The sequence below is a fragment of the Ambystoma mexicanum genome, chromosome 13, assembly GCF_040938575.1.
Source record: "Ambystoma mexicanum isolate Mex_15411 chromosome 13, UKY_AmexF1_1, whole genome shotgun sequence".
In the NCBI taxonomy this organism is placed as follows: Eukaryota; Metazoa; Chordata; class Amphibia; order Caudata; family Ambystomatidae; genus Ambystoma; species Ambystoma mexicanum.
In genome coordinates, this window is record NC_090938.1 from 444,253,097 (window position 1) to 444,265,246 (window position 12,150).

Sequence of the window (12,150 nt, forward strand, 5' to 3'; positions counted from 1 at the left end):
TCAACCACATTCTCCTTGTTGCCTATCACCGCCACTTCCTTGGTTACTTTCACCATCTTAACTTCACTCTGGGTTTTACTTCCTCCCTATGGCCTTCTAATATTACTCCTTTGTTCAACTCCACTCCAGGTTTTATTTCCTCTCTCCTTTCCTCTGCTTTCATCTCCTCCTGCCACTACACTCTGATTTTACTGCCTTCCTTCATTCCTTTTTTCGTACTGCTGCCTTCCACTCCTGGTTTTACTTCCTCCTTCTGACCCTCTCTGCTCTCCCCTTTAACTCACCAATGTCCTATCTTGTGTAGAGATCACCTCCTCCTCTCTCCTACTGCAACCTCACAAGCTCTGCTGTGTAGCACACATCTGTCTCCAGGCTTCTACAAAGTCTCTGCTGCACCTCTTCTCTCCAGCAGTGTTCACTCTCCAGCCTTCTCCAAACCGAAGCCATCTGCACCTGTCACCCACCAGACTTCACTGGGATGTTTGGCATACATAGTAACATCCCCCCACCCACTGATTGGAACTAGGGCTGATGGAGCCTGCAGCTATGAGACTAAAGGTTGTCAGTGTTTGGATTGGATAGGTTCTCTCACTTCCTGATAGTTAGAATGAGGCTAAAGGGGCGGGACTAGATCTAAAGGACTCCTAGTGGCCATTCTTGAACTGTGTGGATGTAGAGTCTGGACAAGCTGCTTGTGTGGAGGATATTGTACTGCGCTGTTGTTCGGAAAGCATGTGTGTTAGGGTGGCTCTAGGGGTATTAATGTTTCCCTCCAGGCCTTGGAGGCGTTTTCTGTGGTCTCCCTGTCCTTGAAGGGACTAGTCCACTTTTTTGTGTTTGGGCCCTGAGGCAGGTTTCCTGGTGTCTACCTTGGCTTAAGTGACCTAACTGGGTATTTTGTCATGGTTACCCTCTCTCCGGTCTCTAATTCCGCTTCCCAGATCCGGTTTTTGAGGGGCATTATTGGACATTCATATGTATCTAACCGGCTTGGCTCCCTTGACTCCCTGAGTCACCTGGCTCAAGGGGTACTAGACGAAGCTCCAGGCAGGGAACTTCATCACAACCAATATCCCTTTGTTCTGGATTGCCTTGTCTTTGGTGACTTGAGGTCCTATGGCCCAATTCCGCATGTGATATCCTTGGTACTGTGACAAATCATGGCGTTTTGTTGCTTCTCCCAAGGGGGGGAGCCTTTCCCTGTGAGGGCAGGAAGGTGAGCCCACTACGCGATACCCTCCATAGGGGTAGAGGCAAGCGGGACCTCGTTGGGAGAGACTACCCTCTGCCCCCCCCCCCCAACATGGGGACAAGGACTCCCATTCTGATGAGGAACTCCCTACCCAAATATCTCAACAACCAAAGTTAGTGAAGCCTGCTGGAAGAAAACAGGACAAATCACTATAGATTTGCTAATGTGATATGTCACCTGAGAAAAAGTACCTGTCTGGTACTGTGACAAAGGAAACCAATGGAACAATAATGAACACCGGTCCAACACAAAAGACAGACTATAACTACGCAGAGGAAGCCCCAGCACAGTGTCATAAGTATTGTAGGCGGGGACGCCATTGAGAGAGAGAAACCTGGGAAGTTCAAAGCTGCTGTGGCAGCAAACCGAGAGGCGAGGAAGCGAAGGTGCGGTTTCCTACGAAGGGAGAAAAACTGGACACCCTGATGGGCGAGTCACACCAGGAAACAACAATGCTCTGGAGAGCTCGGCAAATGTCTGTAGGTCTCTGGAAAGAGAAATCCAGACCCCACAACCAAGGAGAGAGTATTGGGAAACGCTTCCCAGACAACCAAGCCATGCACAAAGAAACACTACAGAGGGTGTCGGAGAAAGAAACGGTTACCATCCTGACCCACGGAGAAGAGTCCAAGAGGCAAACTACCAACCCGGTGAAGCAGTCCAAACACCACAAAGGTAACTGGAAGAGCAGGAGACATAGGGAGGGTAGCGGGTATAACAAATATTATACTTGCACTCGTCCCAGTAAGACGCAAAGTAACCAGAAGAGTGAGAGTCCTTACTGGGTTCATTATACTCGTCCCAGGGAAAAGCAGAGTAATAAAAAGAGTCTTCACTGGGATCATTGTACTTGTCCCAGTGAAAAGCCACTTTGTAAGGGGATTGAGAACTCTGATAAGGATAAGATTGGTCATAGTACTCAAAATACAAGTTGGATGTCCTATAAAGAGAGACTTTTCAAATTTGTGATAGTGAAAGTAGCTCTAGGCAAAGATTGCCTTTAAAGAGGATTTTGAAAAGACAATTGGAGAGAGCCCTAGCAAATTGGATGAATCCCCTAAGGGAATTAAGCGATTGAATGCTGTAACAAAGCAGCAGTGTAGAGTGCCGAGAATGAATTGAGGGATGTGGGGAAGCGCCCCGGCAGTCGGCTAGGTGTCGACAACCTTGAAGCTGAGAGTCAGTGTGGTGGTGGCGTGGCCTGTGGTGGGTGGCCTGTTGGGTCCAAGAACTACACCAAACCACCAACACTAGCCTACTGCGGAGCCTTGTAGGCGATTGCATAGGAAGTGGAACTGTGGTGTTTGTGCGACTTGTAACGGGTGGACTGAAAATGGGCCGCAAAGTCAAGCAGCCCAAACAAGAGAAGAAGAGAGAGAATGAACCCACGACCCCTGGTGCAACCGATGAAGAGTTCCCGGAGAGAAGGGAACAGTAATAAGTTTGGGAGGGGGCCAGGAAAACATATGAAAGTGAAACAAGAAGACCAGAGAGAAGTAAATCATTTTGTGAGGCAACTCCCTGGCTAGTTCCATAAGACTGTGGTATTGAAGAGTCAAGGGGAGCTCTGTGAGTCTCTCCCTCGTCCCAGTGGGGGCAAGTTGACGGACAGTGTCCAGCTGGAGATAATTCAAAATCTGTAGAGAGAGCTTAATGAATTGATGAAGAATCTAAAATTCAAGTGACTCAAGGAAAACCTGTTGAAAACTGGGCAGAAACTAGCCGAAGGGAGCCATACTCCTAGTCCCGTGATATTTCTGGAACTGTATGCAAACCTGAACTTTGAAGACAGTTCTACCCAGGAGAAAGGAGTCATTCTCCTGGGTTGGGATAAGAACTCTTTCGATCACCTTGGTGATTTATATTTAAGTAACCCAACAAAAATGGTGGGAACCTCCAACAACTGGCACCTGGAGGTAAAGCAATGCATATTTATAAATTATATTTTATATTTATAATTATAAATTGAAGTAAAAAATTCATTTTACACATCTTTAATTCATTTTTATAAAAAAACATCCTAAATCAGACATTCATACATTCATTCAACTAATGCAACTCTAAAAATAATGCATTTAGATTTTCTTATGGAAATGTGAGACCATTGCAAAAACAGTTCCATTGTTCAGATAAAAAGTTTTTTGTTGTTCATTCAAAAAGACAATTAATATTATCTAAAGCGTTCAATTTGTATTTTTACAAATACTATTCCCATCTAAAAGAGAATACAAAATAAATTTCAATATTTACTGGTTCATTCCAGACAAAGTATCAACTATTAGTGCCCAGACTATTAGTGCCCAAATGAGTCTTCTTAATCAGACAGGCTTCTTAGTAAATAGTTTCGACTTGATTGGTAATCTATGTCTTCATCAGGATAGGGATGAACCTAACAACACTTCTAGGAAGAAAAACAGAAAAATTTAATAAAAAATACCTAAATACCTTCATTCACTCAGTTGCTCTCTTTTAATGACAATAGTCCAAATAAGGGGAGAGGACAAATAAAGTCTCACTCTACAACCAACTCAAAATTTGGCTAAATGAAAAGAACTTACTCCAATTCATAGAACCCAAAGGCCTCGTGTACAATCCAGCCCCCACAAAACAAAAAAAACTCCCTAAAAAATTAATGGAAGAGGGAGGAATAACTACAAGGGAAAAAGAATCATTTTCCAAAAATGGGACACTATATAATTTCATGTCACTGTGTTTCACCAAATCTAACACCCCGTTCTCTCCATGTCTTCATTTGGATATTAGTTAAAATCATACCTGAAAACTCTACAGAAAATGGTTTAATGATCTTCACTTGACCGGCATCTCATCTAAACTTGAGATACTAGGTCTGAAACAGGTATATGTCGTTGTGCAGCACGCTCCTGTGATCATGCAAAGTCCCTGCAAGACACAAACATAATTCCTATTTGTACTGCGAAAAAGAAGAAGCCACAGCCAATACCAGAGATAGTAGCATCAAAGTTACCTCAATGCCAAATATGTAAGTTTCTTTGGCTTTATTTGCGTATATTGTAAGCACAATCTGTCTCTATTGCAGTCAAAAGTTTTCTCATCATTTTCATAATGCCTCAGTCCGTAGACACGCTCTTTCTCTGTAAAAACAGATATGAGACCGTGCGTCAATTTAAATGCCCTTTCTTGCTAAAGGGAAAACTCTAAGTATATAGCCCATCTATACAAAGCAGGAAAAAGCCCTTATATACAAAAGAGGGAGGCCAACTTCCCTTACCTCACGAATACAGCTCTTAAAGCTGTCTTTTGTACACTCAGTTAAGGAAAAGGCAAACCGCGGGTCATGTCCCCTTCATGTGACCGTTCCTGTTGTATACGCGTGGTAGTTTCCTGAAAGGTCGAAATTAAAACAAGTGACGCTGATGTTACTTCAAACCACACTTCACTACGTGCCTTGATGATAAAGAAAGGGAAGGGAACTACCACTTACTTACCTTTCTTATGTTTGTGTCTTGTAGGGACTTTGCATGATCACAGGAGCGTGTGGCACAACGACATATACCTGTTTCAGACCTAGTATCTCAAGTTTAGATGAGATGCCGGTCAAGTGAAGATCATTAAACCATTTTCTGTAGAGTTTTCAGGTATGATTTTAACTAATATCCAAATGAAGACATGGAGAGAACGGGGTTCAGATTTGGTGAAATACAGTGACATGAAATTATAGTGTCCCATTTTTGGAAAATGATTCTTTTTCCCTTGTAGTTATTCCTCCATCTTCCATTAATTTTTGAGGGAGTTTTTTTTGGGGGGGGCTGGATTGTACACGAGGCCTTTGGGTTCTATGAATTGGAGTAAGTTCTTTTCATTTAGCCGAATTTCGAGTGGGTTGTAGAGTGAGACTTTATTTGTCCTCTCCCCTTATTTGGACTATTGTCATTAAAAGAGAGCAACTGAGTGACTGAAGGTATTTAGGTATTTTTTATTAAATTTTAATTATATTACTTTTTCTGTTTTTCTTCCTAGAAGTGTTGTTAGGTTCATCCCTATCCTGATGAAGACATAGATTACCAATCAAGTCGAAACTATTTACTAAGAAGCCTGTCTGATTAAGAAGACTCATTTGGGCACTAATAGTCTGGGCACTAATAGTTGATACTTTTTGTCTGGAATGAACCACTAAATATTGAAATTTATTTTGTATTCTCTTTTAGATAGGAATTGTATTTGTAAAAATACAAATTGAATGCTTTAGATAATATTAATTGTCTTTTTGAATGAACAACAAAAAACTTTTTATCTGAACAATGGAACTGTTTTTGCAATGGTCTCACATTTCCATGAGAAAATCTAAATGCATCATTTTTAGAGTTGCATTAGTTGAATGAATGTATGAATGTCTGTGATTTAGGATGTTTTTTTTATAAAAATGAATTAAAGATGTGTAAAATGAATTTTTTACTTCAATTTATAATTAAAAGAAATTGATGATTTGATGTAATACCTTTTGCCTTGTCCTTCAGTTGCTCTCTTAATTCTGGCACCACCACCTGTTTCATATGATTTATATTTAAGTGACAGGCATAGAATAGGAGTTTTCACTAAAACAGTACTTTTTCATTTGACACAACAACTTCTTGACGGGCCCAAGTTTTAATTTTGTTGAGTTGGGGAAACCACCTCTAATTAGGGATAGATAGGATTGTATGTTATATTAAATACATTTTGTAGCAACTAACATGCTTTCACCTGGTCCTCATTCCAGGTTACCACAATTAGTGGTAGGATAAGGTAATGGTAATTCCATTACCGCTGCATTCCTGCACCACCAAACTACAAGAATGGCAGTGGGGTGGGTACACAACTGGAGGTGAATCTGCCACTCTACTACAATTTCTTGGCTGAATTACCACAGCAGAACTACTGCTGTGGGTAATTGTGCCGAAAACACCATGGAGTTCTCTGGACTCTGAAAACAGGGATTTACACCCCTCTCCCGCAACTTGTAATCCCACGGTATGTCTGCGGGACCAAGTGGCACTACCGGTAAACGAGTTTGGTGGAATTACCACTGAACTACTGCCAAACTCGTAACGTGGCCCTTTATTTCTCCTCTCCACCTCTTATGCTCCCCCTCTGGTCATCTATTTTCTCCCACCGTCTTCTTCCTCTGTCCTCTCCACATCTTTCCCTTCCTTCTTTCCTCTTCCGTTTTACCGTCCCCATGCCTTGTCTTCTTTCCTCTCTGTTTTCCTCTCTCCCCATTCAAGGTACTCAACCTCTTCCTATTCTCCTTTTTTTTTTAATATTAGGGGATGTAAACTCCTAACTCCCAGACTCTTGCATTCCCCTGAACCCCTTTTATGCCCCTCACTGGGTTGTAATTGTGACAGTTATTTGCAGTATTGGTAGCACCTTTGTATGAAGGGTGTTGGGGATGCTTGATGGGTTAGAACCTGGACAAACTACCAATTCCCTAGGTGTACCTTGTAACTTGTCCTGGCCATGGTTCTGCATTTTGAGCATATAAAACAATGTTTACTATCTTGGAGCCTGACTCCAACATGGTGGCACCCTTGCACGGCGCTGTGTGTCTTTGCTGTCTGTGGGCTCCCCTGTCCTGCTGGCTTTATGGCAAATTCCCCCGTATTGCTGTGGGTAAGGTCTGTAATATTTTTGTTTACTGTGCTCATGAAGTTAACAGTGCTCTTGGTAAAGTATGCACTCGTGGGTCTTTCCGCATGCGGCGTGATTCTCTCTATAATGTGTCACGACAGTAGTATCGTGGTTTCCATCCTCTGGCCACGCCAGGGTTATGTGGAAGGTGGGGGATCCTAGTACTGGGATCATGCTTGGGCTCAGGGCCTTTTGGTTCAGTCTATACATGTGGCTAAGAACATGCCGGAAGCCCTGTAGAATTCCCCCATATACCTCCTCCGGGCCCAGGTTCCGCAGGGACCTATGCCCTAGCCTCCTCGAAGGGACTGTCACACGCTACTGATTAGTGGAAGAGTGGAGTATAAAAGTCAAGGTAGGAAGACAACAAGGTAGTCTGTTTAGAGCGGACAACCAAAAAGAAATATGAGAGTACCACAGAAAAATGTTCAGAAACGGATCCCAATGAGAAGGGCAGTATCAGGATTGCAGGAAGGAAATTAAAAAGGGTGTGTGCCAGTTGCTGTAGCAGAAGTAAAAAGCGGAATTCAGATTGTGATATTCAATGACACAGTTGATTTTCATGGTCCTTTTTGATCATTTTGTAGTTTGTGAAGAAAAATGCTCTGAGGTAATTATCCACTACTGCCTTTTGAAAGTGATTGCAAAAGCTGCCCTGCACTGTTATTTATGAAAGAACTGCTCACATGCTTTTGCCGTCTTACATGCACATTTTAACATTCCTCTTTGTCTTTGGTCATAGAGGAGAATTTGAACCTGGACGATGGCCGCTGGGAGGACGTCCACGTTATCACAGGAGCCCTGAAGTTATTTTTCCGGGAACTTCCAGAACCGCTTTTTCCATTTAGCCATTTCGATCGATTCATCAGTGCAATAAGTATGAAGAAGGAACAGTAATATTTGAATGTCATTCTTGTTTCTATATTTACATAGGTCTCACTCCTGTGTAACCTATACATTTATTCACAGCTATGGTTGAAGCTTTCCACAATGCAATTAAGTTCTGCATAATGTTTTCTTTCTTTTGAAAGCAAAGAAAAAGCATGCAGACTAAAAAGTTAAATCATTTCAGAGCTTCCCCTAATGAACCTAGCAATGGCCTTTGGAGTAGCAGATGCAAGCCTCTAAAATGTTTTTGGTGCAAAATGCAAAAAATACAGTGAGATTTGAAAACACCTTGTTTGGTAGTTATAACCAATGAGCACTCTTTGGCCACAGAGGAACTGTTAACTAAACTCCCAAATCTCTGTGCTCTCAAGCATATGGGATGCGCCCCAAAAAAATGAACTGCACCAACAATGAGCAGAACAGACCATTGAGTTTATAGTAAGTATTGTCTCACACAATTTCTCTCTCTCCCCTGTGGGAACAATCCAGGTGAATCGTAACTGTGATGAATCCAATCACTACTTTCCCTGTGAGGACCTCTCCCAACCCCATGTGGCTAGGGGATGGCAGCTGCTACCTGATCTTGGGGGAGGCCTTCTGAGGGGTGGTAGCTCTCAGGAAAACCTGATAACATTGATGGAGAAAATAATGTATTTATTTTTATTTATTTGCATTTTTAAAGCACTCACACAGCCCGGGGGTAACGAGGAGCTGTTACAGGAATTATGCCTTAGTTGCGTATTTATAATGCGCTTAATACCCAGAGGTACCCGGGGGTCGAACCTGTGTTGCTTCGTGTCCTCTTGTTTCCAAGGCGAGCATGTTGCCGCTGAGCTATCCTCCTGAGACAATAACATATATCCTCCTTTTTCCTTAATGGATACTTACCCAGCCCCCCCCTACCTTAATGGCTTGTTGTTGCCCTCAATTCTCATAACAGTGTAAGGATGGGTTGTTTGGCCATCAAATACCTAGTAGGGAGACTATGAAGGCGAGGAAGAGGCAGGGGGTGATGAACATCAGGTTATCTGGGGAGTAATAATTCTCATCTCCCTCAAGTTTTCTAAAATCTGACTTGCCATTTGAAACTATTGGAAATGCTTTTTCCCACTCTGTATATAAGCTGCCAAACCTCCCTCCTAAAATCACTGGAAACATTACATCAACCCCTGAATATAAATCCTCCCAACTCGCCATTTAACCTTATTAAAGGCATCTCCTCAAACTCTGCTTGTTAAAGAACGCAAGTTAACTTTCCTTTTTCTAAGGTTGAAAATACTGCCTTGAGAAAGATGAGGCGAGTAATGAGGATCACGAAAGATCAGGAAAACACACTGTGTTCTAATTGTTGAAAGCGCCTGACTGCAGGCGGGATATTTAAACAGAGAGATCAGCAGAGTATGGAGACCTGCATGGAAGACACCTATCCACTCAGTGTTGACAGAGGGAGTGCCTGTGGAGCCAAATGGCTCCAGAGAGGAGCCAGAGGAGAAAGACTGCCCTGCTGGGCAAGCTTCGGGAAACGCCAGAGTGAAGAGGAAGGCATTCCGACGTGCAGCTCTACCGGGGAGCAGGCTCCGCGCTACTGGAGTCCAGTAAGATGTGAAGCAGGCGAGCGAGACACGTAAACAGGATGGGAACTGTGCAGCAGAGGTGGCGAACCCCAGAGAGGACACCGGGATACCCGCAGGCCATTAACAGTTCACTGTGATAGAATCTGCTACTGTTGCAACAACTCAGTGAGTTCACCCAAGAGAAGAGTAGACACCGGGGCATGCAAACAATGGTGCCAAAAGGAAACCGAAGTAAATGTAATGAATGAATGAAATGGAAAGAAAGGTGCCCTATCGTTTAAAGAATGAACCATATAATAATGAAAAACTGTCAAATTTGCAAATGTGTGAATTTATTCGAACAATGGTGCCAAAAGGAAATGGAAGCAAATGAGCTGAATGAGACAGAACAAAAGGTGCCAAATAACAAATAGTGTCATAACAAGAGACTGTCAAGTTTGCAAGTGTGCGCAATGCGAGTATAGGACGTCCTGCCCGCCAGGAAATTATATCAGGCAGCCGTGAGCTACAGAAATGTGCATCTGAAAGGAACTCCTGACAGGAGAGTGTACCAGGCATTTCAAGACCCAAGTATATGGGAATACGTGTAAGCCCCCGGCAGGAGTGTATACCATGCATTACACATCATAAGTGTTTGAGAATATGAAAACAAATGTATGAGAAGTTTTTTAAAATTTATTTTTGCATTTATTGCAGCGCATAAACCCCTTGGGTATCTAGGTGTTAGTTACATAGAGGAGAGGGAGGACGAGTGGGGGGGGACAAGGGTGGGAGATATAGAGGAAAACTGGGGGTCAAGTCTGGGAGGGTGCTGCTTAGGGTGGACAGTAGGCCTTGGGGTTTCTTATCATCAGGATGAGCATCAAGTCTGAGAAGGTGCTGTATTAGGTGAATATCCAAGTCTTTAGATTTTTGCAAAAGGTCCAATAGGCAGGTTCCTTTCCGAGGACCGGTGGGAGATTGTTCCACAGTTAGGTAGCCACAACCGGGAAGCTTTTGCCCCCCACCAAAAGGTGACTGAAGTTGGGGGTCTTGGGAAGGTGACAGTTCGCAAATCTGAGTGATCGGGCAGGGAAGTATTTCTGCATGCAGCGCAATAGGTAGGTTGTGGCTGTATTGGAAAGGCATTTGTGGACTATGGATAGAGTTTTGAATGTGATCCTCTCGTGGATAGGTAGCCAGTGTGCGTCTCTCCTTCTGAGACGTGGTCAAATTTGGAGCAACCTGTGGCCTCTCGGAGGGCAGTATTCTGAATAGTTTGTAGTTTGTTCAAGTTGCGCTTGGAGGTACCGGCGAGCAAGGCATAGCAATAGTCCAGTTTGGCTCCTGTGATGGCTCTTGCAATAGAGAGGCAGTTGTGCGTGGAGAGGAAGCGTTTGCTGGCATCAAGGAGTTTGGCGGTGTAGGCCGCTGATGAGACGATGGTTCATCTGACGTGAGAGTGAAAGGTAGAATCCAGGTATACGCTTAGGGTTTTGGGTGTAGATGAGGTGGGGATCCGGTTTCCATCAATGGTAAATTTCTTGTTGGCAGGGTCTATTACGTAGCGTGGAGAGAGAGCCGATTATGACGATTTCAATTTTATCATCGAGGCATTGTAAGTGAGATGTCATCCAGTTTTGCACGACTTCATACACCGTGTTGATGGTAGCAGAGTCCTGTGCATGGGATCCAGAGAGCGGGATGAGGAGCTGTATAATGAGATGCTGAAGAGGTCTAGGTGTCGAAAAGGGGTTTCATATAAATGTTGGAAAGAGTGGGGGAGAGGCAGGAGCCTTTGGGTACTCCTCAGGTGACAATTGCGTGTGAGGCAATGGATGCCAGTCATTTGGTCGAAAACAATTGGTCGACTGGACAACTGGTCGAATCAATTTGGTCGAAAACGAAATGGTCGAATCTTTTTTTTTATTTTCACCCCTTTTTTTCTTTCTTTTTTTTTTCTACACGAAAACCCACAAAACACATATATAAATTTAAAAAAAAAAAATTCGACCATTTGGTTTTCGACCAAATGACGTCGACCAGTTTGTAGTCGACCAAATGACTGGACAGCTGAGGCAATAAAGTCCTCAATGAATACCCACGTGGATCTATTGGCTAGGAAAGATTTGATCCAGTCAGTGATAGATGTGGTTTACAGATAAACAAAACACTGGCAGGAGAGTACACCAGGCATTTGCAAGCAAGAGGTGTTTATGTAAAAGGCAAGCCCTGGTGAGAACTTTCCAGGCAGGGTCAAATTGGACAATGCTATATGAGTGAATCCTGACAGAAAGATAGCAAGAGATAACCAAGGAGTGTGAACAAAGCAAATTCCGGAGTAAGAGGAAGCCTGGCAAGAGAGTTCACCAGACAGTGTTTTGTATATTCTGACAAAGGACCAACCCATACGTTTTGTTTTTGTAGGGAAAAACCTCTTAGAGCAGGGAGAGAGAGGCGTTTTCTAAACCCATTTTGTTTAATAAAAAGTATGTGGGCAAAAACATGAATCCACAGTGTCTCAGTTTAATTCCTGACCCTTCACATAACCTAGGTCCCACAACCAGAATGTTAAAAGAAGAGGTGCTTTCTATTCACCTATGTCTCAATTGGTCCTAACTTTCACACTCTTGTACTCCTCTTCCTTACTTTCTATTCTTCCTTGTCCTGTCTTCTACTCTTCCCTTCTGTTCCTCCAACTCTCCTTTATCTCTCGCTTCCTCTCTCATTCCTCCCCTCTGATTTTCTTGCTCAAGCCTACCTTTCATTACTACTCACCCTGTGTCCCCTCTACTTCTCGCCACTCCC

The 12,150-nt window shown here is 43.2% G+C and overlaps 1 protein-coding gene across 9 annotated transcripts in view; it reads left to right on the top strand.

The window, feature by feature from the left end:
* Positions 1 to 12,150, top strand: part of ARHGAP27 (Rho GTPase activating protein 27) — a 785,924-nt gene that overhangs the window by 723,752 nt on the left and 50,022 nt on the right. For all 9 annotated transcript variants that reach the window (XM_069634066.1, XM_069634072.1, XM_069634069.1 and 6 more), the window contains one exon: positions 7,644 to 7,778. In XM_069634066.1, coding sequence (XP_069490167.1) covers positions 7,644 to 7,778 — 135 coding nt within the window. The remainder of the gene's footprint in view (positions 1 to 7,643; positions 7,779 to 12,150) is intronic.